Source organism: Rhinolophus hipposideros, assembly GCF_964194185.1.
Source record: "Rhinolophus hipposideros genome assembly, contig: HAP1_SCAFFOLD_100, whole genome shotgun sequence".
NCBI classification, from domain to species: Eukaryota; Metazoa; Chordata; class Mammalia; order Chiroptera; family Rhinolophidae; genus Rhinolophus; species Rhinolophus hipposideros.
The window spans coordinates 105,834-132,622 of record NW_027669401.1 but is presented as its reverse complement, the minus strand read 5'-3'; the positions used below and the strand labels follow the sequence as shown (position 1 = coordinate 132,622).

Below are 26,789 nucleotides of genomic sequence, written 5' to 3'. Positions count from 1 at the left end.
TCTGTTCTCAGAGTAGCAAGTTTTGCCTTGCTGGGAGCACAAACCACTCAAGGAAGTCAAAGGTTCAACATTTCATAAAACCACACCTGCTAGCACTTCAGCACGGTTTCCCACAGGTCCCCCTTTTATATATAAAATTAACACAAGGGTTGCGCCTGGCTTAGGTGGTTGGTACAGATATGTCCATTTACCCGTCATAGGAGACCATCCCTCTAGCGAACGGTTCCTGTCTTAGGTTATGTACATTCTTACCAAATCCTTACCCATCTTTGGCTGCCGACCCATTGTAGGGGCTTTATACACGGGTGTCAGCGACACGGTGGACCTGGGCAGATAATCTCAACTCATGAACCTTTGTTTGGAGATCGATGAAGCCCTTGAGTATTACCTTTCTGAGCAACGGAGTAAACCACATGAATAGAGGAACACCAACAAAGATTATTACAAAAGGCAGTAGCAAATGGAACAGAGCTAGAAAGGAGGGGAATTCTCCTCTGAGGTCCGAGTACCAAGGACCTGAAATGTTAACAGGTACCAAAATGAAAGAGGGTCGGTGGAGAACTACAGCTCTACTTTTGTCATTTGACCAATTGATGCTATTACTTAGGATACACTGTATACAAGATACATTAAACTGGACCCCGTCAATAGGGGTGATGTTAGAATTTCCAATCATAAGCACATATGGAGCCTTGACACAAGCAGTGGTATTGCCTTCTACCTTGCCTCGTCCCTCGTCCATACTCATAGTCACTGTATCCACTGCTCCCACTAGTTTCCAAATATGTCGATGGGGCCGGGAGGTATACCATAATCCCACAACCACTCCAGCCTTAGTCCCTTGTTGGATATCAGCACCTGTGTCATGGCCTCCGAACCATCTATAACAGCTTGATTAAACCCAGGGACACTATATTCCCAGGGTTCTTTATAACATTGTCTCCAAAGGATGGATCCGTTGTTTTTTCTGTTCTCCTCACCGCAAGGATCATGGGCTTGTGGTGGAGGGATAAAAACATTATCCCTGATGTTTTTCCATCCTGCTGGCTGATGGGATATGACAGTCTGTCCTTGGTTGTCTCAGTGAATTGTCTGGCTGCCCACATGGAAACATCCAGTAACGCTGACATTATCGCGAAGCATATGAGGAGTCCTATGCCCAAGCTGCTATGATTGAATCCAACAGCTTGTAGGACGGCAGGAGCGAATGGATGTCCTAACAGCCTAGTGTCATTTGTCCCAACAATGACTTCAGGCCCGTTCCACACAGTGGGGTGTAGCATGGGAGGGTCAGGAACATATGCCCAGTATGCTGAGGCATCTGCGCAACCAGCAGGATCTCGAAGACGCTCATCAGCAAGCCGCACCAACCTCTCAGGCAGCCACCGGGCACCTCCATTGTCCTGTGAATAAACACAAACATGCCCTTGTCCCCAAATTAGGACTGGGTCTGGCCCATGCCACTGGTTAGTAACTGGATCCTGCCATCTCACTTGGGCATAATCTTGTTGAGTGTTAGGATGCCAGAAGCGATCTGCGGCAGATCTGCCACGCGCATCCAGGTTTAAAAAATTTAGAACAAAGAGTGTGATTAAGGATTGTATGTGGGGAGACGGGGTAGACTCTAACGCTGCTGCCACACATTTTTGACATAGAGTAGGGCTATTAGCCATACCTTGAGGCAGCACCAGCCATTGATATCTCTTCATAGGTTCTTGTAAGTTAGTTGAAGGAACACTGAATGCAAACCTTTTACAGTCCTTGGGGCACAATGGTATTGTATAAAAACAATCCTTTAAAGCCAGGATTCTCTTATATGTGTTTTTGGGTATAGCAGAAGGATTAGGCAATCCTGGTTGTAAAGCCCCCGTGAGCTCCATAGTCTCATTTATTTTTCTCAAATCTTATAACAACCTCCATTTACCTGATTTTTTCTTAATTACAAATATGGAGAGTTCCATGGAGAGTTAGAAAGTGCTATATGTCCCTTATCAAGTTGCTCCTGTTCCAGCAACCTTGCAGCCTGTATCTTTTCTGATGATAGGGGCCACTGTTCTACCCAAACAGGTGTGTCGCTTTTCCAAGTGATAGCATCTGCATGGGGTACAGGAGGAGTAGTGACCCCCGTTAAAAATATCCCAAGCCAGCTCTTTGTGGTAAGGGCGAGGGAAAGATAGGCTCTTTTCTCCCTTGTCCAGAGGGACCTGAGCCATCTCTAGGCAGGAGTCCCTGATGGAACATCATCTTAGTGACCTGTTGATTAGGGCTGTACAGGTAACCTCCCATCTGACTCATGACATCTCTGCCCCATAGATTGACAGGCAATCCTGCCACTGTGTATGGTTGAAAGGATCCTTCATGTCCCTCTTGATCTTTCCACAACAATATATCACTGCTCTGTTCTGGTGACTGAGATTGTCCTATGCCTTGTAATTGGGTTACTGTTTGCTGCTTTGGCCAGTGGCTAGGCCACTGATCTGCAGTTAAAACAGAGACATCGGCCCCCGTGTCTAAAAGGCCCATGAAGGAACGGCCATTAATGGATAGTGGTAATTCTGGCCTGGTGGTGAATGGCCTGGACCCAATAAGCATCTGATGAACCAAGGCCCGCGTCGCCTCGGGATTTATGGCCTGCGGTTTTACCCGGTTTGACATGTGGAATTAATGATTGTGCTATGCGTTGGCCCTTATCGATCACTGAAATGCCTCCAGGCGAATGTGTCATAATCTTGATCTCTCCTGTATAATCCATATCCACAACTCCCGGAGCAACCAATATCCCTTTCATGGTAATACTACTCCTTCCTAGGATGAGTCCCACAGTCTGTGGAGGCAGAGGCCCAAAGACCCCTGTAGGAATAGCTCGCATTCCCATCTCAGGTGTTAGTACTGTGTAGGCGGCGCTACTGAGGTCCAATCCTGCGCTGCCTGGGGTTGGTCGGAAGAGTTCCTGAATGGATTTCCCTGGTGGGGGACCAACTGCGGCAGCGCCCCATAGCATTGTTGCGGGGCCTGGGGCTGGCCCCTCTTCCTGTTTCCTGGAAGAAGAGGATTACCGGAGGCATCCCTCTTAGATTTGCATGCATTGGCCCAGTGTTTACCTCTCTTACATTTTGGGCATAATCCAGGTTGTTTTGGGCCCTCCTTCCTTTGAGGCTGACCTTGTTTATTAGGGAAGTTTTTGATCATATGGCCCGGCTGTCCACACCCAAAACAGTTGCCCTGTCCCTTTATTTTCTTTTGTTGTTGTTGTTGGAATAACATTTCTCTAACAGTCTTTCCTTGCAAAGCAGCGGCCATTGCAAGACCCTGTGTATAAGAAGGTCCTATTTTTGAGCACAACCAGACATAATCTGACAAGTCACTCTTATTTTTGTAAGGTCATAATGCAGCCTGGCATGCAGAATTAGCATTCTCAAAAGCGAGCTATTTAACTAACAGCATGCTGGCATCTGAGTCTCCCAGAATTCTTCCAGCCGCCTGCATTAATCGCGAAAGGAAGTCTTGGAAAGTCTCATCAGGCCCCTGGATAATTTTAGAGAGGTCCTCAGAACGTTTTCCAGGCATAGGAATCTTTTTCCATGCACGCCTGGCGGCAGCACTTGTTTGTGCATAAGCAGCCGGGTCAAAATTTAATTGTGTTTGCAAGTCTCTATAAGGTCCTTCACCTGCCAACATATCAAAGGAGATAGGAATGTTTTGTGTCTGATTTATCTCTGCAGTACTCTGACAGAATTCTGCAAAGTCAGACTGCCATAAGATATAGTCCCCTCCTGATAAGCAAGCCCTAGCAAGTTGCTTCCAATCACTAGGCGGCAGGGCTTCTGTAGCTAGTGATTCTAGCAGGGCCTGGGTGAACGGGGCATTAGGACCATATTGAGAACATGCCATTTTTAATTCTTTTAAACTTTTGAATGCAAAAGGCACATGGTCTCGGACAGGATTTCCTTGTGCGTCCTGTCTTTCTATCACTGGAAATGCCAACCCAGAATCTCCAGTATCTTCCCCTAACTTGCAGGCGGTTTGCAAAACCTTACGCAGAGGAGAATCACGAGGGCAAGTCTGTTCTGCCTGCCTCGATTGTACCATCTGCACCTGCACAGAGAGGGAGGCAATTGCTGACTGCAATCCATCAATCTCTGCCTGGAGAGGATTCAGATGTCCTGTCTTAGCACCTGTTTCTGTCTGAACCACCCCATTATAATCTTCAGGGTCATGATATCGAGGAGCGGCTTCCTCTAGGCCTTCCTCATCTAGGCCCTCCTCATCTTGGGCGTCCAGTCCGTTTAGCACACTTTTTAACATTTGAGTAAAAGACATTCTGCTTTTACCCTGTCCCATGATTTTTTACTCCCGACTGTGGTATCTCACCGCACCCCTTACCTTATGTGACGCGTCTCAGCTCCTTGCGGTGTCCTTCACTTTATCCCCAGTATTCAGGTCCCTGTTCGGGCGCCACTTGTCGGTGCCTGCCGACGAGACTAACAGTCCCTGAAGTAGGGAGTGAGGATTGAGAAAAAAGAAGAGAGACAAAGATGGGATGGGGGGGGAGGGGGGAAGGGGGGGCAGGCAATTCTAAGTAGACTGATGCAGTTCTAAGTAGAATGCCTCAGTTCTAAGTAGAATGACTCACCCCAAGTTTATTTTTGCAGCTTATATACTCTGGGCCTCAAAAAACTAACAGAACTGTCTGCAATCTAATAGTTACAATGTTGGGATACACAAGGGCTTGTTTTTTGGCCAGCTCCACACTTCCTGACCTTGTCTGGTTCTGTGTTCTCAGAGTAGCAAGTTTTGCCTTGCTGGGAGCACAAACCACTCAAGGAAGTCAAACGTTCAACATTTCACAAAATAACATCTGCTAGCACGTCAGCACGGTTTCCCACATTAGTGTATTCAAAGCTTTATGCAGTCATCATCACAATCAGTTTTACAACATTTTCATCACCCTGGAAAGTATCTGTGTACTGTTAGCCTTCACCGTGTGCCAGTCTGCCCTTCTCACTCTTCCTAGCCCTAGGGAACCACTAGTGAACTCTCTGCTCCATATTGTGGTTTTGATGTATTTTCTGATGACTAATGATGCTGAGCTATCTTTTCACATGCTTATTGTCCATTTGTATAACTTCTTTGAAGAACTGATTATTCAATTCCATTGCCCATTAAAATTGGTTTGTCTTTGTCTTGTTGAATTGTAAGAATTCTTTATATATCCTAGATACAAATCGCTTATCAGATATAGGATTTTCAAATATTTCTCCCTTTCATTAGCTTGCCTTTTTAGTTTTTCAATGGTGTCCTTTAAAGCATAGAGTTTTTTTTTTTTTTTTTAATGAAGTCCAGTTATCTACTTTTGTTTGGTACTGTCATATCTAAGACACAATTGCCAACTCCAGTCGTGAAGACATGAAGCTTCTTCAAAGCTTTTATAGTTTTAGCTTTTACCTTTTGAAATAATTTTATATATGGTATGATGTAGAGGTTTAATTTTTCTTTTGCATGTGGATATCCAGTAGACCCAGTATCGTTAGTTCAAAAGACTGTTCATGCCCAACTGGATTTTTCGGCACCCTTGTCAAAAATCGCTTGACTGTATATATGAGGGTTAATTTTTGGATCATCTTTTCCAATTTATTGGTCTATAGATCTGTCCTTACGCCATTACCAAATCAAATGTTATGAGAACGCTTCCCCAGTCATCTTACATATTACCAAATGCCTTATGTAATAATAAAATGTCAATGTAGGGGAATATCTTTAATTCCACTTCTATGGAGATGTTTTGCTTCTGGATGGAGCCTGTGGCCCGCAGACCTTGGTGACCTTATGACATGATGGGATATTAGGCTTACAAAGTCGACTCATTCCTTTTGTTTTCTTCATTCAAAACATTAATCTTTAACCCAGTGCCTCCCTTTCACTCCCATTTCCATCAAATGTCGGTAATAGGATCTGATACTTGGTGGACAACTTTCTTCATTTTGTCTATCTCCTAATCCATAGCCTCTTCCATAGATTTCACTGTCTAGGAAGGAGAAGATGAAACCTGGACCATCTGCTTTCCTCTTTAGAAATCTCTCTAATCCATCATCTTGCAATTGAAAAGTAGATTCTGTTTGACCCGGTTCTTTTCTGAAACACTGGTGCCAATCTTGTTCTTGGCATAGATCCTACATTCTCAGAAACACATTGAGATGCATAGTTGTACCTTTAGCTTCATATATAATTAATGGAATAAATATTTCATCCCATCCAAAGAAAACATTTCAAGAGTACAGCTGTTAAAATTCAGGAAGTAATTAATCAATCAGAAACAAGTAAAAGATTTGTTTGGGGCAGACAGCAGGAAGACCTACACCTGAACACCCGGCTCGCATTGTGGCCCGAGCCTCCCCACAACACGGGGCTGGATTCCAAGGTTCAGATCCTCAGAGACATAACCAACAGGAGCTGTGTTGCCCTTTGTGAAGGAGTCTTGGAATTCACAGGGAATGTCTTTCAACATATTCTGTTCATTAGGAGCCAGTCACTAATGTTGACCCATATTGTAGTGGTTTTATGCAATGAATATTTCAAAATTTAAGGACACATTTAAAAACCACCTTGATCTGTCCACTGGCCACAATTCTTTACGTTCCCCCCACATGGAAAATACACTCATCCCTACACAATACTCGCCACAAGTCTCAATTTAATGGCATCAGGCTCAGGTTCGAATCTAAGATTTTACCATCTTAGTCTGGTGCAAATGGGGATGAAGGGCCTGGGTTTTGGTTTCTAGGATAAAGCCCCTTGAGGACAATTCCTTTCAATATGAAAACATGAGAAAGGAAGAGACAAGTTATCTACCACCCACACACCCAACATTCTGCTCGACTGCTGAAGTTTCCCCTGCAGAAATAGAAAGTGGAAGGCACGTTAGTCCATAGCAATTCTGAAATACAGCCTGATGTGTGCTGTCCGTTCTTTGATTAGGACTTAGTCCTAATCATGCCAATGCTTCTCCATGGCCCTTTGCTGTCCCCTGTGAGCTCTTTGTTCTGTCCTTTTCATAAGAAATGACCTGTGCTTGCAGCTCATCCCTCAGCGTCATTCCTCCACCCAAATGTCTAAGACCTACAGGCCTCCTCTATTTTTCACTCTCTTGGTTTTTATTAGTCCAAGGTAACAAGGTGGTTTTTTGCTACTTGATTATCCTAAAAACTTGGAGTTGCGTGAGAGTTTATTGGGGTTCGTGCCATTAGAAAAGCCACCATCATACATCGTTTTGAGATAAGCTCTTGGGCTTCCTGTAGCTGTTGTAGGACCATGCCTATAAAATTCTTTTCCTCGGAAGAGCCTTCCAGGAATTTAAGGCCCCACCTTAACTCTTTGGAAGTCTTGAGGAAGGCTTTACAGTCTTGTCCTCATCCGTAGATCATGTCTTCCTGGGAGCACCGCGAATTTGATCTTCACTCAGAAGCCATTTCTTCATTTTAGCATGATTTGACAACAGGGCATGTGGGAGAGGCTGTAAATGGGAAACACATTTGAACACAATAAGTCCTGGTTCCTTTACAGTTCACAGTCTTTCGTTAGCTCATGTATCTCATGGATTTTACTTGGTTACTTCACAGCAAGAGTCCCCTTTTATCCAGATTTCAGACTCATTTTCTTCACTAGCTGAGAAGTCTTTGTGGCCATCCTCTTTAGGGGCCCGCAAGCCCCCAATAACCGTCTCTTGGAGGCTATTGTGGGTGTCGTTCTCATTCTTCTCCACATCCTTTCGGGTTCCACCTACCTCCTGGAGGAAAGGCACTCCTACAGGTTTTAGATTGCTTTTCTTTGTGGCCTCACACCATTTTGAATATCAGTATCAATGCCAGTTGTTCATTGCTGCTCAAGAAACCAACTCAAAAGCTAGTGGCTCACAACAGCATCTGTTTTGTTCACCAGTAATGCAGTTGAGTGAAGCTCAGTGAGACTAGCTCATTTCTGTTCCACCTGGCATCAGCTGCGTTGCCATGAAGCTGCGAATGAGAATCATCTAAAGGCTGTTACACACACGTGTAGCAGTTGAAGCGGGGTTTTGGCCGGGACGCCCACTGGGGCCGTCTCAGCGCGAACATCTGTAGGAGGCCTCGCTGTGTGTCCTGGGCTTCTTCATCTGCACAACATGGTGGCTGGGTTTTCAGGGCGAGCTTCCCGAGAGAAAGTCAGATGGAAGCTGTATCACATTTTCTGCCGCAGGCATAGCATTCTCACAGCAGTTCTGCCCTATTCCATGCACTAGAATCCAGTTACATCCTAAGGCCAGCACATATTAAAAGGGAGGGAATTTCATGGAGAAATGTCAAGAATTTGTAGCCATGTTTTAAAAACACTACATCCATCCACTCACCTCATCTTACCAAATAAGCATTGTATCTACAGGAAAGCAGTTCTACCCAACTCAGTATCACTGAAATTCCAGCAGATTTGTTGTTATTATTGCTGTTTAGGATGTTCTTGTATATTGTGGAAAGAGAGGATTACAAGATAGCATTACCGAATTAAGACACTTTTTTGTTGTTGAAAAAATGTATCGATCATCTCACTAAACATTCACAGTGTGAGATGTGATTTCTCCTTAACCTTGGGAATCATTTCTTCTTGAAAGCAATTCAAATTACCATGAAACATTTGTAGCTGACGGAGGCCTAACTATCTCAAGATGAGTTACTTGTAACTCCCTACAACTTTGTAAGAAATTACGGAGAGTTAAAATGGGGAACAGGTGAGAGACTATCAACTCAGAGGTGACTTACAGTCATTTTATAGAAGAAAAATATGAACCAATCATTCAGGAAATCGTAGAAAATCAAGTACAGATGTTGTGTGGCAAAGTCGATGACAATAAAGGATACATTTTTGAGTCTCCTGGTGCTTTTCTCTTTGTTCTTCATTCTGAGTAATTCAAGTTTCCACATTCTAAGACTCTACTACAGTATGGATGACATTTTATGGCAACTGAGTTTATTTCACAAGTTGATACTGGTTTGGGGTTAGACTATTCTCAGTCAACTTCCTTCGTAACCAAATCATACTATCTTACTCATTCAGAATGATGCTCTCAAAGCAAAACTGGAAACTGCATCTTGAGAATGTCTCCATCTGTGGGGTGGCCAGTTGGCTTAATGGTTAGAGCATCGTGCTGGTTCCAATCCTTGGTAACCAAGGTCGCTGGTTCGATTCCCACATGGACCAGTTAGCTACACCCTCCACAACTAGGTTGAAAACAATGGCTGGAGCTTGGAGCTGAGCCCCCAGTGGGCAGCCGGCCAGTTGGTTCAGTGGTTAGAGCGCAGTGCTCATAACACCAAGGTTGCCGGTTCGAATCCCGCATGGGTCAGTGAGCTGTACCCCCCATAACTAGTAGATAGAAGAGAACAATTTGACTTGGAGCTGAGCTGCGCATCCCACAACTAGATTGGAAACTGTTACTTGACAGGGAGCTGATGGGTTCTGGCAAAAACAGTGTTCCCCAATTATAAAAAATAAATTTGTTTTAAAAAGTTTTTTTAAAAAAAGATATCTATACCTTGTTGAAGAAAATCAATCTTAAACAGGAGTTATTATCTATGAAAGGAGTACAAATATCATGTGAAAAAGTAGAGAATAAAAAGAGTGGAGATAAAAATTATTAAACCTCAAAATTCATATAGTCACGAATGTGGTAAAAAAGAGTGAAGCAGAACACAGTAAATTCTGGGATATTGAAGACTGAGCAAGACAGGATGTAGTAGAAAAAGCTTTTTAAATCTATTTTTACAGGTTAATTCATTGATTTTTAACACGCCTTAATTCATTTTGCTGCAAATTACGTTTTCGATATGCATAGTGTATGTGATTCTTCTACTCCCCTTAACGGCAGTTGTTTTTATTTTATTTTTTTTAGATTTCTGGAACTAAGGTGGTATCTGCTTCTCCTTTTTAATATTTCAGTTCCCATCATTATTGTCACTCAGTTGATCTTTGAGATTTGTTCTTTCTGAAAAATCATTTGATTTTTAAGACCAATTGATATAAAACGAGACTATTAGGAAATAAAGAAAATAAAATGCACCATATTCTTAGATTATTAAGTCATATTGTTCAATTTTTAAAATTTAAAATTGATTCTCTTATTGGAATAGTTAGATGAGATGATTCAAAATATTTTCATGATTCAGATCTATTTCATTCCGTATTGATGGTAAATATTTTAAACTTCAGCTTTTTTTTTTCATTTAAATTGCCCTCCAAATCATTGACTTAAAACTAAAGAATACAAATAGACTGTAATTATTCAGTTTATATTTATTTTTAAAATGTATCCTTTCTGTTGGCTTTAGGAACAAACAGCATCTCAAAAAAAAGTACACCCGTTAAATGACCATGATGGCGCTTCCGTAAGTGACATGGACATACTCAGAATTAAATATCTGGAATCTGAACTCTCCAAAATGAAAACTTCTCATGAAATAGAATTGGAAGAATATGAACACCTCTACCTAGAGGAATTAAAACTTATCACATCATTGCAAAACAAACTAAACAAGTAAGTCCAAACAAAGTCAGAGAAAATCAATCGAGCTCATTAATTTGCCTCTAAAGTATAATTTTTATCAAGGCAGATTCCCGAGATTGATAGGAAATGAAAGCTTACTAAATAGTATAATTTTGGAAAATGATGTTAGTGAATAAATTACTTTTAAAATGTTAGTTAGTTCAGGACATTTGCATGTCTCCCCATTTTTGGTTTTACATGATTGTATTTTTCCTCCCGCGGTTTTCATAGAGTTAATCTGATCTACCAGTCTTTAAGCAAAGTGTTTTTGAAGCTTTATGATTTAGACAACGCTATTTATTATAAAATTTCTTGTCAGAATTCCCCTAAATAGTTTTTAATGAGGTAACTATTTATTATAAGATAACAACTTAAACCCAAAGGGTTAAGTACTCTGCATGTTCTGGCACTTGGTACATGTACTGTCTCCATTGTGCTCTGTGTTATTATCTCTGGAGGTCGCTTTCAGACAAGCTCTTCTTTCTAGTCTTTCTGATGTCCACAAAGGCATACATGTGAAATATAGCAGAGGGTTAACAACGTAGGGGTGAGGGTAGTATAACCCAAGAAGTGGCTAAAAAGATAAGGTGGTGAGCCTGAGGGGGTGTGTGGAAGACAGAAAGCGCAGAGCCCACGCCCAGCGCCTTGGTCACAGTGTTATATTATAAGCTACACGCCTGCGGAGCGGTTTCAGTTCAGTAGGGTCACCCACCAGGCTCCCTCCTTCTCCCCCAGAGGCTGTTGTTCTACATGACACTTCAGTCCTCAGGGTAATGAGGGCGCTACCCAAGGGCGGTGACTGCAAAGGCTTGAAAATATCTTGGTGGGATTTTTAAAAAATTCTAAACTCGTTTGCTATGTACGTCTCATGGCAATCCTCAAGAATCTTATTGGTTCAGCCATTGCAGAAGGCAGCAAGTATTATCTGTGAAGCCGTGGATGTCACTGATAGCCCGTTTCCTCCCCTCCCTACTTTGAATTTCTTCTTAGTCTGGCGTCCCCATAGAAACATATGTGCTTGTTTAGGATAATTTGAAACCTATCCTTGTGCATGCTAGGTCTGCCCTGACGCATTTTCAATGTTAAAATGCTGTTTAATGGGAAATTTCTTTTACTATTTATTATGGCAGCTTGAAAAAAATGCAAGTCATTCAGGAAAAATAAAATTCAAAGCTTTGTGTTTTACAATCTTCTCAGTGCTAATGAAAGACTGGCAGAGGCTAGAACCGATCTTCAGGCAAAGGAACAGCCCAAGGAGTTTCTCAGCACTGCTCTTAGGAGGGGAGTCCTTGAGCCACCATGTGTTGGAAGTTTGAATACTGAGTTACTCCTCAGTGGAAATCCTGCTCCAAGAGAAAATTTGGTGATTCCTAAGTCAACCGCACGGGCTTCAAATGACATCATGGGGTATTACTGTCCCAAGGTTAGTTATATTAGCTTCTTTCCCTTGCGTTTCAGATTTCTTTCTTTTTTATTTCTTTGATATAATATTGTTTTGTTTTGTCTTATATATTCATTAGGGTGATATTGGTTAGTGAAATCATATGGGTTTCAAGTGTACATTTCCATAATACATCATGTATATATTTCACTGTGTGTTCACCATCCCGAGTCAGTTCTCCTTCCATCGCCATGTATTTGACCCCCTTTTCCCTCTTCTACCTCTCTCTCTCCCCCCTCACCCATTAAGTGTTGTCTGTGTCTAGAGTTTTTGTTTCTTTGTTTGTCGTTGATGAAATTTTGAGTTGTTTCATTGACTAATGCACACGAGGTAAAAGGCATAATTATGTGTGCTAATATGCATAGAAAGGAGACAGAAATTTTACAATCTTTTTTTAAGTCCCTAGAGCTCTCATGTGTTAAGAGTTATTTATTATTATTTAATAAATGTAACTAAAGTGATACATTTAAAATGCTTGAAAATTTGCCTTTAAATTTTATTACAGATGTTAAATATCATTGCCTAATAACCAATGGTATGCTTTGAGATGCTTTGGCTTCTTAATTGGTTTTAGTTGGAGATGATTCATAAAAATTTTAAAGTTTTGTGCATCCCAGTTTTTCTTCCCCTAAGTGTAAGTGAATGATGGCCGGCCAAACACCTAACCACAAATGGATGTTTATTATTAAATGAAACAGATATAATCCTTTTTATTAATTCGGCAAACTTATAATACTGCAGAAAGATTAGTCTCTGTTTTTATGGTTAATGTTATCTTCTAACAAGAGAGTATATCCTTAATTTTTATTTTATTCGTAGCACTATCTATTTCAGTGTTTTAAAATGAGTTGCTTCACAGTTGTACATATTCTAAATAGGGACATTAAGCAAATAATTGAATTTTTAAAATGAAGTTCACTTATGTCTATATGTCTTGACAGCATTTGGGTAATTGATGAGTAAGGTGGCAGTGCTAGGGAGTCTTTAAATCACAACTCGTTTTCTTCGTGTGACGTGGTTGTTAAAAATACTCATTCTTGAGTTCTTGACCAGCAGGAGTTCTGTTCGGTTCTGTTTCATAGTTTCCATCTCTTTGATAAAGTTCTCCTCCGGGTCATTAATTTTACTCCTGAACTCATTGAACTGCCTGTGAGTGTTGTTATATCTCAGTGACATTCTTCATGCTGTGACTTTGTTTTGTTTTACCCTCCAAAATGTTTGTTACATTTAAGCAACATGGAGAATACAGGAAGGAAAGCACAAATCATCTGCTCGGAACAATTGGTCTAATTTATATGCAGCATACAATATAGAAAATTAGTTTAAACCGGTTAGTAGAGGTCAAATTGAGGAGGGCTTTAAGTGAGTTTGATTTTTTTTTCTCTAGGCAGCAGTAGGCATAAAAAGGATAATGAAATAATAATTCTTTCATGGGGGAGTATATAATATGTGGCAGAGAGTCTGTTATCTCCTTTGTATTTGAAAAATTAAGTGAAGTATAATGTATGTCGTTAGTTTCAGGTGAACAAGCTTTTCCTGGTTCGTGCTACTCTTTGGCCCTAGAAGTAAATACTGTATGTCTTTTGACTATTGACATATAGTATTTTATATAATATAGTATATAATATACTCAGCTTCTTGCTGGGGCTACAGCTGAAAATAGTTCAGCCCTGTTTCTCTTTGGCCATGACTCGACTGTGTTGAACTGGGTTATTTTAAGCTGAGGGCCAGATTGCTGATTGACAGGTGTTATATATGTGCCTGAAAGTCATCAAGAAGTGCTATTTTTTTTGGTTTGTTTGTTTCACTGTGCAGAAACTAGTTCTGGGTGTCTTCTTTTTTTTCAGTGAATGAGTATTATTATTTTTAACTCTTTTTTATTATTAGTTTCAGGTGTACAAAACAATGTAATAGTTACACATTTATAATTTGTATGCCTCACATAATGATGACCCCTCTCCCCTCATCAACGACCCCTTTGACATCACATACAGCCATTACATTTCCACTGCCTCTATCCCTCAGGCTGTACTCTACTTCTTGTAAACATATATATACATACATGTATATGTGTGTGTGTGTATAACAATTGTAGTTAACATTAACATTCATTATTGTTCAGCTTCAGCTTCAGGTGTACAGTGCAGTTGTCAGGCATCTACATCATCTCTGAGGTGCTCTCCCTAATGAGACAAGTGTAATCAGATACCCTACAAAATCTTTACATTATTGATTACATTCACCAAATTGACTTTCGTATCCCCATGGCAATCTTGGGGTTATCGATTGTGCTTTGTAATCCCCTCACCTTCCCCCTTATTCCCACCCCCCTCCCATCTAGCAACCTTCAGTTTTTCCTCTGTGTCTCTGAGACTGTTTCTGATTAGTTCACTCATTTATTGTTTTCTTTAGATTCCACATATAAGTGAGATCATAAGGTATTTGTCTTTCTCTGTCTGACTTATTTCACTTAACGTAATGTTCTCTAGGTCCATACATATTGTTGCAAATGGTAAGATTTCCTTCTTCTTTATGGCTGCGTAATACTCCATTGTATAAATGTACCACAGTTTCTTAATCCAGTCGTCTACCGATGGGCATTTTGATTGTTTCCATGTCTTGGCTATTGTGTATAGAGCTGCAATAAACATAGGGGTGCATACATTTTTTTGAATTAGAGTTTTGGATTTCTCCGGATCGATGCCTAGGAGTGGAATTGCTGGGTCATAAGGTAGTTCCATTCTCAGATTTTTGAGATACCTCCATACTGTTTTCCATAGTGGCTGCACCAATCTGCAATCCCACCAACAGTGCACAAGGGTTCCCTTTTCTCCACATCCTCGCCAGCGCTTGTTGTTTGTTGATCTATTGATGATAACCATTTTGACTGGGGTGAGGTGGTATCTCATTGTGGTTTTTATTTGCATTTCTCTGATGGTTAGTGAGGTTGAGCATTTCTTCATATGTCTGTTTCCATCTGTATGTCCTCTTTAGAAAAATGTCTCTTCATGTCCTCTGCCCATTTTTTAATTGGGTTGATTGTTTTTTCGGAGCTGAGTTGAGTGAGTTTTTTAATAAAGTTTGGATATATCAATGGCAGATATCTTCTCCCATTCAGTAGGACCCTTTTTTGTTGTAATGATGGTTTCCTTTACTGTGAAAAAAATGTTTAGTTTGATGTAATCCCATATGTTTATTTTTTCTGTTACTTCCCTTGCCCAAGGGGATGTATCAGTAAAAATCTTACTCCGGGTAATGTATGTAAAGTTGCTTCCTATATTGTCTTCTAGGAGTTTTATGGTATCAGATGTTACATTTAAGTTTTTGACCCATTTTCAATTTATTCTTGTATATGGTGTAAGGAGGTGGTCCAGCTTCATCTTTTTGCATGTGTCTGTCCAGGTTTCCCAGCACCATTTATTGAAAAGACTGTCTTTACCTCACCGTAAATTCTTGCTTCCATTGTCGTAGATTAAATGGCCATATAGGCGTGGATTTATTTTTGGTCCGCTTGTGTGTTCACTGTTAACTTGTCTTCTGAGTCGCTGATTCGATTCTCTGACTCCTCTAACCCACTGGTAATTCCTTCAAGCGTGTGCTTTATTTCACTTGTTGTATTCTTTAGTTCTAACTGGTTGTTCATTATGATTTCTCTATCCTTCTTTATGTCGTCACTAAGCTCTTTAAACATTCTTATCGTCAGTGTTCTGAACTCTGTCTCTGATAGATTGGTTACCTCTATTTCATTTGGTTCCAATTCTGGAGGTTTCTTCTGTTCTTTTATTTGGGACATGTTTCTTTGTTTCCCCATTCTGGTTGACTCTCCGTGTTTGCTTCGATGTATTAGGTAGATCCCCTAGGATTCTCGGTCTTTGCTGGGTTATCTTATGTAGTGTGTGTCCTTTATATCTGACTTGCACCACTTCCCTATTCTCCTGTGCGTGTGCTCCAAAGGTGACCCTGGTGTTGTGTATATTGTCCTGTGTAAAGTTGAACTTTCATTGCTTTTGGCTGGTTAGTAGGTGGGGTTGATCCTAGGCTGCCTAGTTGTGAGACTTAGCTCTGCCCTCGGTGGATGATCTGCTGCGTGAGGGTTGACCACTCCAATTAGACTTGGCCTCTATGGGCTCTTGTGCCTGTAGAGAATTCCCTCTGGGTGTGTCACTTGTAGGTCAAACCCAATAATACTCTGGTTGGGTCTGGAGTTGGTGTCAGGAGGTGTTGAATCTTGTGACTCTTGGGCTGGGCCCTGGTGTAGGGCAATTTCAGAACAAAGCCAATCACCAAGCACAACAGCAACAACAAAGTCAAAACCAAATACACTCACGTGTGAAAACAACCAGTAACCCACACTCAACACAGGCAAAAATATCAAAGATACAAAAACAAAACAAAACAAAAAACGCAGCGCCAGTCTTGGCTTAAGCCCACCAAGTAATCTCCAGGCCGTCCTCTGCTGTACCAGAGAGTCCTCTGTGTATTGTTCAGGCAGAGCCGGTCACCTGGTGCCCAGAGTGACCCTGGGACGGCAGATGTAGATGAGTGGGGCTATCGGGTCTGGATGGTAGTTTCTACAAAGTCAGTGCAGTTTCTGCTCTTGCCTGCACATATGCGCACTGAGAGTAACACAACCAGCCCTGTGCCCAGGTCTCCTGAGTCTAAGGTCACTCCTTCCGTGTGTGTGTGTGCGTGCGTGCATGTGTGCGTGTGTGGTGGGAGATTTCTGAGCTGCTGAAAGCCCAGAGCTGCGACTGCTGCCTACTGCTAACCCCTGGGCATGTCTCCACAGTTGTAATTGCCCTGCCCTGGGCAGGTCAGAGAAGGTGGGGACTGGGGATGGAGGAGTCTTCTCTCTCTCAGCCCAGCAGTGTCACACACTTCCCAGCTTCTTCCCTGGGTCGCAGTAGCTACAAACCGGGTCCTCCCAGATCCTGAGCACTATGGGTCCTCTGTAATCTGACACTACTCCTCAGATCAGGGGCCAGCGTGAGTCTCTGGAAGGGTGGGGGTAGGATTGGGAGAGTCGGGGGAGGGGCCCAGGTATGGTGTTTACTTCCTTTGTCCTACCTAGGGCCCAGCTGGAGGTCTCAGCTGAGGTGACTGCCTCAAACTCTGATATGCTGCTCTCTGGGCAGGGAGATGAGCTGTGGGACACAGGGAAAGAGCCCACCTCCTGGCTCTTGTGGTCTCTGTTCTGTCCTGGGACCACCTGCACCTCCGCAGCCATGGATGCGGGCCACGTCTCCCTTCCCACTTCCCCTGCTCGCCCAGTTTGCCCACCTTCAAGTCATCCTCCTACAAGTCTCTTAGCTGTTCTGTGTGATGAGCAGAGAGCATGACTGCTGTTTTGAAATCTCGGTCACAGAGATCACAATCTTCCATAACTTTGACTTGGTTTCTGGAGAAGTGTCATCTTCTCTCAGTGTTAACCATGTCACCTTGCTTCTTCATGCTGCTGAGTGGCTTGTTCCTCTACAGGCACATTTGAAGTAGTGAATACTTTCTTATGTAGGTACATTTCGATTTGAACAATTAAACAGGTATATAGTTAGAGGTCTTTCTTTTGTTTTCAGTAGATGGTACAAGAGTGTAATTTCTGTTTTCTCCCACAGGTGCTCCTTGAGTATGGGGGATCCAGGGGCGGGGACTTAGCTGTGGGTGTGGGAGTCCAAGCCTGGGTGACCAGGGAGATGGGTGTTGCAACTGCATCCAGGTCTCCAGGGTCTCTGGTCACCACCACCAAGCAGGTGGGGGAAGTGGGTGGTTGAGGGGAGCGTGTTCTTGAGCCCGCTGAGCTGCTACCTGGTTCCCTATGTCTACTGGTAGCACTGTGTGTGGTCGTGAGACTGGAGAATTGTTTCTGCTGCTGCTACTGGTCCCTGGTGGTGCCAGCACTGCTGCATCTGGAGAGGGGTGGGGGGATGCTGCTGCTGCCCCACTTAGCCTCCCCTGGGCAGTGATGTGGGAGCTGCACCCCGTCCCCTCCACCGCCACTGCCTTTGCTGGGGCTTCAGGCTCAGCCTTGTCCCCCTGGAACTGCAGCTGTGGGCTGTCCCTGTGCTTTCCTCCATCCTGCCTCCCTTTCACATCCAGTGCACCCTCCTTCCCTTTTACAGATGCGTGGTGTTTTAAGGAATCGTAGTGTGTTGAGCAGAAGATCCTTTCTTGGGCTATAGATGCCCGATGAGTTGTAGATATCGTGGAGATAGAAAGGGGTTGTCTCTCTTGACATGATGTTTACATCATTCCAAAGAATATCCATTTTGATCAATGCAGGGTGGTTTGTGGTTTTGATGGTGTTTTGTGGCCTCCTTTTTTTTTTTTTTTCAGTTTTATTTTATTTTTACATCCCTCACAACGTGAACCCCCCTCCCCCCATCCACCACCACCCCGACCTCACACCGAGCCATCACATTATACACATAAATTTATAGTTGGCATTCATTAATGTCCAGTCTCTGGTGTACAATGCCATGACCAAGCATCCACCGCATCCCTGAGGTGGTCTCCCAAACAGGACACATGTCCATCGGACACCCAACAAAATCCCCAAACACTATTGAGTAAGTTCCCCAAAGTAATTCTCAAAAGACCCTGAGGCCATCCTGTGGTCACCAACCGCCCCCCAATCCCTTCACCCTTCCCCCCATCTCCAACCCCCTCCCACATCTAACAACTGTGGCCTTCTTAATGCAGAGAAACATAGCACAGGCCTGTGCTAAATGGGGCTCCAACCTTGTGTTTTCATTTAGCTTCCCCTTAATAAATCATAGGAGAACAAAGCCAAGGATTTTCGGACAGCCCTTCGGCTAAATGGAGTCCAAGTCCTTCAAAGTGGTGAACCTGGAGGAAGGACTGGGTACAAAAAGAAAGTGAATGGCCAACGCTTCTGTAAATTCTTAAGCATGATGCACAATTAAAATGTTCTCAGTGGTTTCACCACAGAAATCAGAAGATGAAAGAGTGTAAAGGCAGAAGCAATGAGAGAGAATATGCTTGTGGACATTTTTCCTTTAATTATTTTTTGGTAGGAAAGAGGTGTTTAGTTTTCAGTATTTCCTCATAAATTGGAAAATTGTTTATGTTAAAGTCAATGCCCTCATTCAAAGGCCAACGTTGTTCCCTTGTGAGGCGTTGGGTTGCCCAATCATGCAAGGCTGAATAAGAGATGGAAAAGCCCCACTCTGTCAAGATCCAGAGATAAGTGTCCCAAATCACTAGGGAACACTGGAAAGACTGATGATGCAGTTGTGATGATGTGAGGTTGGACACAAGTGCACTAGATGGTAAAGAGAAATCTGTTTTGTGTTTCCCATTTCGCTATACTTAACCCCCACCATGAATATTACCTGTGTTGGTTTATATTGGTCAGCCAAATTTGATTCTGAGGAAAAGACAAGTCATTTTAAGGAAGAATTTCCTCAACTTGAGTTTGCTTTCTTTAACTCATGATTTTCTCCTTCAAGTTCCCTTTTCTGTGTTTAGAAATGTTTATGCTTTATAAATTGAGTGTGTTTGACTACTGCTAATAGGACTTGTGATGTTAATCTGTCTTTATTTTTAATAATGACTTTAAAGATAATACTTGAGTTAGAAAGCTACTATTTTGTTTCTCATGCTTTAACATTATTGAGCTACATGACAACGTTTTGCATATTCATTTTCTTTGAGTTGTACTCAGAAATTGATGGAATTTTCCGGAATATGAGGTAGTAGCTGGCATAGCAGGCTAGCCTCAATAGGGAGACTTATCCCATTCCTGGCCCGCAGCTCCTTGGTTTGGTGACCTCAGGTGACCTATGTAATCTCTGTGAGTCTTGGTTGCCTCTTATGCAAAATTAGGGACTTTCACTAAATCAGTGACTTTCAGACCTGAAAAATATTCTTTTTATCAAAGAATAGTACCGTTCTTTGAGAAAATTTTTTTTGTGTAATTACTGTGTTTACCCAAAAATAAGACCTAGCCGGACAATCAGCTCTAATGTGTCTTTTGGAACAAAAATTAATGTAAGATCCGGTCACATCACGTCACATCATATCATATGTCATACGCGGTCTTATATCATAGTAAAATAAGACCGGGTCTTAATTAATTTTTGTTCCAAAATGCATTAGAGCTGATTGTCTAGCTAGGTCTTATTTTCGGGGAAACACGGTATATAAAAACAGAGACCAAGGGTGGCCACATGCCTCAGTTGGTTAGAGTGCAAGTTCTTAACAACAAGGTTGTGGGTTCGATTCCCACATGAGCCAGTGAACTGCACCCTCCACCGCTAGATTGAAAACAATGGCTTGAACTTGGAGATGAACCATGGTGGGCAGCCGGTTGGCCCAGTGGTTGGAGCACTGTGCTCATAACACCAAGGTTGACAGTTCCATTCCCACATAGACCCGTGAGAAGCAATGGGTTGAGCTTGGAATTGGGCTGCTGGTGGGGAGCCTGTTGGCTCAGTGGTTGGAGCGAGGTGCCCATAACACCAAGGTAACCGGTTCAAGTCCCACATTGGCCAGTGAGATGCACCATCCACAACTAGATTGAAAAAAAGAACAATTTGACATCCGGGAAAAGCAAACTGTTCCTCAGTAGTCCCCAATTAACACAAAACAAACCAAAGCAGAGACGTGTAGAGCTACCTAGCTAAAGGAGGGATGCAGACTCCTAAGCTGTGCTATCCCGTGGGTGTCCCCAGTGGAACCTGAGCTTTCTCCGAGACGTAGTCTAGTAAGAACTGCCAGTAATGAGAAAATCCTTCTAGTTGAAATCCTTTGAATTAAAGTTTGCTGATACATTTTTTTGTGTATAATTTTCTCACCTTTCTATATATTTGATAAATGGAAAAGTATAATAAGACTGCAGATATGTTGTCCTTATTAATGTTGGACTTCAAGCTACTTCCACCATCTGAACACACTCCTCACCTAGAAATAAACATACCGTGTTTCCCAAAAATAAGACATAGCTGGACCATCATCTCTAATGTGTCTTTTGGAGCAAAAATTAGTATAAGACCTGGTCTGATATTATTTTATATTACATAAGACCCATTCTTATATTATGTTAAAATAAGACCGGGTCTTATATTAATTTTTGCTCCAAAAGTCGCATTAGAGCTGATGGTCCAGCTACATCTTATTTTCAGGGAAACACGACAGAAAGTGCTGAAGTAAATATTTAAGAAAAGAGCTGTTTTGGGGGAAAATAATAACGCTACATTGGTAGTTCCTTAATTCAAGTCGTGTAAAAATGTGATTTACATTTTATATTGTTGATTAACAATAACTTAAAACTGTTTCATGAAAGTCCTCTCCCTTTCTATGGTATTTAGTTATTGATTTTACACGGCCTGTCTGGTGATGTTGTTGTCACATTATTCACGTTATAAGCCCTTTCTATCAAGCCATTCACAAAAAAAAGTGTTATGCAAATATTGGAAAACAAATTTGTCTTCCCCTGTCGGTGCCTGCCGACGAGAAGAAGAGTCCCTGAAGTGGGGAGTGAGGATTGAGAAAAAATAGAAGAGAGACAAAGATGGGATCGGGAGGGCAGGCAATTCTAAGTAGACTGCCGCAGTTCTAAGTAGAATGCCTCAGATCTAAGTAGAATGCCTCAGCCCAAGTTTATTTTTGCAGCTTATATACTCTGGGCATCAAAAAGTAACAGAACTGTCTGCAATCTAGTAGTTACAATAAAGGTAATACACAAGGGCCTGTTTTTTGGCCAGCTCCACACTTCCTGACCTTGTCTAGTTCTGTGTTCTCAGAGTAGGAACTTCTGCCTTGCTGGGAGCACAGACCACTCAAGGAAGTCAAAGGTTCAACATTTCACAAAACAACACCTGCTAGCACTTAGCACGGTTTCCCACATTCCCCCTAAATTTGTACAAGGATTGGCTGTCACATTGTTGTCACCATAGTGTCTATTAGTTTCTGGATATTATTTTAAGCACTACTTTGGACATTTTGTGAGAGGATAGCTTTCAGAAGAAAGGTTTCAGTAAGACCACTCTAGACTGGGACACTTGTAATATAGTTTGAAATACTCCCACACATTTCATAATTAAATAGACTATAACTACAGCTATTTTAGTGTTTCGAAAATTGGACCTGATTTCTAAGGAACAAAGTCACATTTAAAAATTATATATTATTTTTTGTTTCTAACTCTACAAAGTCATAAATGAGAAAGTAAATTTGAAAACTGGCTCTAGGTCATACTTTATTCAAGCAGCTTTACGGAAATCTTTCTGTGCATACGAATACGGTAATGTTTCAGTCATAGACTGCAAAATCGTTTTGGTTATTGTTTCTGTCAGTAGAATTTTCACATGACGGCACAGTACCACTTTCATCATTTTATGTCTTTAAGGTTCTATGCTGAAAAATGAATAGCCTAGAATACACCTTAAGATTACTTTTCTAGAAGTGCAAGAATGGAAAGCTCATTTTAAGTAAAAGTCCATTAAAGTAAAAACAAAGAACAAGAAACATTTATAAAGGACAATTTTTCTAAAAATTGCAAAGTAATGCATTCAGTGTAAAATATGACTTGACTTGTTTAAACTTCATTGTACCAATCAAATCAAACGTCACTCTTTTGAAATTATGTATCTTAGGTAGACCAATATCAATTGCACTGTTGGTCAGATTAATCTAAATAGCATCTCATATAGATGGTCTCTATTATGTACAATCAAAATAAGCAGTAATTTATGTTATTCATTTTTAAACTTTTTTGTATTTATATAAATCATACGTTAAGTCTATTCTCTAAAGGCATTATTTAAAGAGCACATTTCATAAGATATATCATTTCTACAATAAAGTCTCTTGTTTACCTTAAATGCTATAATAAGATTTGATTTATTTCAGTCGCTGCTGGAGTACCAGGAAAAAAAAACTAAAGAACTATACAAAGACGGTATGTTGCCAAAATGTATTAATTCAAGTTAGATATCATTGATTTCTGGAATAAAATGTAAATATTAAATGGCATCCCTTTCCATGTTCTGATAATAGATACTACATTAAATATTTTCTTGGCCTTAGCAAATAAAAAAGGTGAAAGCATAAACATTCATAGTGAAGACAAGGTCATATGAGTAATATCTCAAGAGTCTATGTATCTCTTTTTATTTCTGGCCTGTCCCCTTCCTTTCTTCTGCCATCCCTATGGAACTTTCCACCTGCACGTTGAAAACGGGGCTTCATCAACTTTTATGTTTTTGCCAGTGATATGAGGCCCAATAACCAGACTTATCTAGTGATACTTAAGCAATTACTGTTCATATATGGTGTTTCCCCGAAAATAAGACCTAACCGGAAAATAATACCTAATGTGTCTTTGGGAGCAAAAATGAATATAAGACCAGGTCTTATTTTTGGGGAAATACGGTACCTCCTAGAAGGGCCAAGCTACCATATTTCCCCGAAAATAAGACCAGGTCTTATATTAATTATAGCTCCAAAAGACGCATTAGGGCTTAATTTCTGGTTAGTCTTATTTTTGGAGGAAACACTGTAGCTGTCACCTGATGGGTGACATTTAAATCTCCAGTCATTTACTTTGTCATTAGTTTACCATGTACCCTCAGGAGAAACTCCACATTGCTTTGCATGGAATGAAAACACCCAAATCAATGTAGTTCTCACCAAACATCTCAGCCTATATCTTGCTACCAACCCTCGTTTGCCCCTTTGCTCTAGCATCTAGCTAAACCAGACTACTTCTCGTTCCGTAGTGTTCTCCCCCATGCTAGTCTTCGCATCTGCGTCTTCCCTCTCTCTGGCATCCTCTGTCCTTGTCCTTCAGGCATCAACATCCATGTCACCTCCACCAGAGAGCAGACAATCAATACTGGGATGTCCCTTTTGTGGGTCCCACTCGCGTCCTGTTGTGCATTTGTATGGTATAGGGGCCTCTGAATGGAAATTGCCTGTTCATCTGTTCCTTCAGCTTATAGTAGATGATGGGTCAGGGCTGGACCGTGTCATCTTCGTCTTGTAACTTCAGTGCTTGTCGTACGACCTTGTTTATAAATGAATGAAGGATGAGACAACCAGAAGCTCTGATACTTGGCCACAATAGCAGTCAAGTCAGTGTGCAGCCGTGGGCAAACTGTATTGAATATGATCTCCTGTTGTGAGCTGTGGCCTCATCTAGAGGTTTTCTCATTCTTCTTAACACTTATACTTAGTTGTATTTTAAAGAACATAATTCTGTCTTTTTCTTTCCAGCTCCTGCTGAATTTGAATCTAAATTCAATCGAAAAGTTCCTCTATCACCTATTGATAATCTACTTGAGAATATAAAACTAGAAATCGTCTACGATTTGAAAAAAAAGTATAAGCTCTAAAATATAAATAGTACAAGTGTATTTACTGGGCTGTTTAAACAACATGTTAATTGTATCCCAAAATATATGGCATGTGAAATCCTTATTACAGGAAAATATTTTTGTATCATATGTTGTGGGGACAGAGCCTGTGGGGACAAAACCCCAAAAAACAGTTTCCAGGCTCTCAGCCTCACATAGAAAGGTGCTGGCTCGGGTAGTAAATGGCCATAAACTGTGATCAGATGCCAGCAGTTGTGGCTAGTTGGCCGTCAGCTGTAACCCGTAAGCCATTGGCCACTAATATAACGGCTGTGGCTATGCTAGCAAAAAGGAATGGGGGCTAGCAAGAAGATGGTGGCTGGCAAGCGCGGACTGCTGTTAGGCAGATTATGTAGATCCTACTTCCTGTGTCTCCAGCCCAGCCGCCAGCGAGAATATATTGGTTTGACTCCCCTATCTATGGCTCCGTGGGTGTTCCTTTTTGGCCTTACCGTGTCCTGCGTTCTTGGGCGGGGAGCGGGAGCTGAGACCCTGCACGACAAATGGCGCAGCGAGCAGGGTCCACCGCGTGACACATGGCGTAGTCGGCAGGATACGGTGCTGGCCAAAGCTCTCCGAAGGGCAGTGGAGCAGTTTGTGCGTATGAAAGCTCAGTCTGAGGAAGACCAGGAGGAGCAGCTGCCGGAGAGCTCGATTTCCGTGGAGCGGTGGGAAGATGTGGATGGTTCCCCAACCAGCAGAGGCCGGAGAAAGCGGAGAAAGCGAAGGTTGTTGCGGCCCTGTGGGCTGGGAACTGCTTGCTGACGCAGCCTGGATGCGGGACTTGTCCCAGGAGGAAACGCTTGCTGAGTCCTCATTGTGAGATGAGGGTGAGGTCAAGGTCATCCCTCACCCCCAGGACAGCCCTGGCGAATGACTATGGACTATGAGGAATTGCCTTCTATCCCTGATTTAATGGACGCTTGACTGTTTGGGAACATACCATCATGTAGTGGGACTGGCGGATGTTTGCTTTTGTGTCTTGACTGGCCACCATTGATAATATGTAAGCACCTTGATGTGAGCCACTGTTGTTCCAGCACGGTACCCCGAGAGGCCCAGAGAGAGAGTGGCAGTGCCCTGAGAGCCCTGGCTGTGTCCAGGAAGTCTGGCTGTGCCCAGAGAGAGTGGCAGTGCCCTGAGGCCCTGGCTGTGTCCAGGAAGTCTGGCTGTGTCCAGGAAGTCTGGCTGTGTCCAGAGAGTGGCAGTGTCCTGAGAGGCCCTGGCTGAGTCCAGGAAGTCTGGCTGTGCCCAGAGAGAGTGGCAGTGCCCTGTGAGCCCTGGCTGTGTCCAGGAAGTCTGGCTGTGCCCAGAGAGAGTGGCAGTGCCCTGAGAGGCCCTGGCTGTGTCCAGGAAGTCTGGCTGTGCCCAGAGAGAGTGGCAGTGCCCTGAGAAAAGCTGGCTGTGCCCGGGGAAACAGGTGGTACCCTAAGAAGCCCAGGATGTCTGGCTGTGCCCAGAAGTACTGGGGTGGTGCCCTGAGAAACCCTGGCTGTGCCCGGGGAGACTGGTGGTACCTTAAGAAGCCCAGGAAGTCTGGCTGTGCCCAGAAGTACTGGTGGTGCCCTGAGAAACCCTGGCTGTGCTCAGAGAGCCTGGCTGTGTCCAGGATATTGCATTCACCTCCAGGCTCCTCGCACAGGGACCCTCGCGGAAGACACTTGTCGCGTAGATTGTGAGGCGAGAACCTGTAGGGGTGGAGTGTGGGGACAAAACCCCAAAAAACAGTTTCCAGGCTCTCGGCCTCACATAGAAAGGTGCTGGCTCGGGTAGTAAATGGCCATAAACTGTGATCAGATGCCAGCAGCTGTGGCTAGTTGGCCGTCAGCTGTAACCCGTAAGCCATTGGCCACTAATATAACGGCTGTGGCTATGCTAGCAAAAAGGAATAGGGGCTAGCAAGAAGATGGTGGCTGGCAAGCGCGGACTGCTGTTAGGCAGATTATGTAGATCCTACTTCCTGTGTCTCCAGCCCAGCCGCCAGCGAGAATATATTGGTTTGACTCCCCTATCTATGGCTCCGTGGGTGTTCCTTTTTGGCCTTACCGTGTCCTGCGTTCTTGGGCGGGGAGCGGGAGCTGAGACCCTGCACGACAAATGGCGCAGCGAGCAGGGTCCACCGCGTGACACATGGCGTAGTCGGCAGGATACGGTGCTGGCCAAAGCTCTCCGAAGGGCAGTGGAGCAGTTTGTGCGTATGAAAGCTCAGTCTGAGGAAGACCAGGAGGAGCAGCTGCCGGAGAGCTCGATTTCCGTGGAGCGGTGGGAAGATGTGGATGGTTCCCCAACCAGCAGAGGCCGGAGAAAGCGGAGAAAGCGAAGGTTGTTGCGGCCCTGTGGGCTGGGAACTGCTTGCTGACGCAGCCTGGATGCGGGACTTGTCCCAGGAGGAAACGCTTGCTGAGTC

At 42.8% G+C, this 26,789-nt stretch overlaps 1 protein-coding gene across 1 annotated transcript in view; it reads left to right on the top strand.

Moving 5' to 3' along the window:
* The window catches only part of LOC308495606 (ankyrin repeat domain-containing protein 26-like), a 51,970-nt gene extending 25,578 nt beyond the window's left edge, over window positions 1-26,392 (top strand). Inside the window, exons 10-11 of the mRNA XM_081080575.1 lie at window positions 22,878-22,926; window positions 24,243-26,392. Of these exons, the coding sequence (XP_080936701.1) occupies window positions 22,878-22,926; window positions 24,243-24,317 (124 nt within the window). The 3' untranslated portion in view covers window positions 24,318-26,392. The remainder of the gene's footprint in view (window positions 1-22,877; window positions 22,927-24,242) is intronic.
* The last annotated feature ends 397 nt before the right edge of the window (window positions 26,393-26,789 follow it).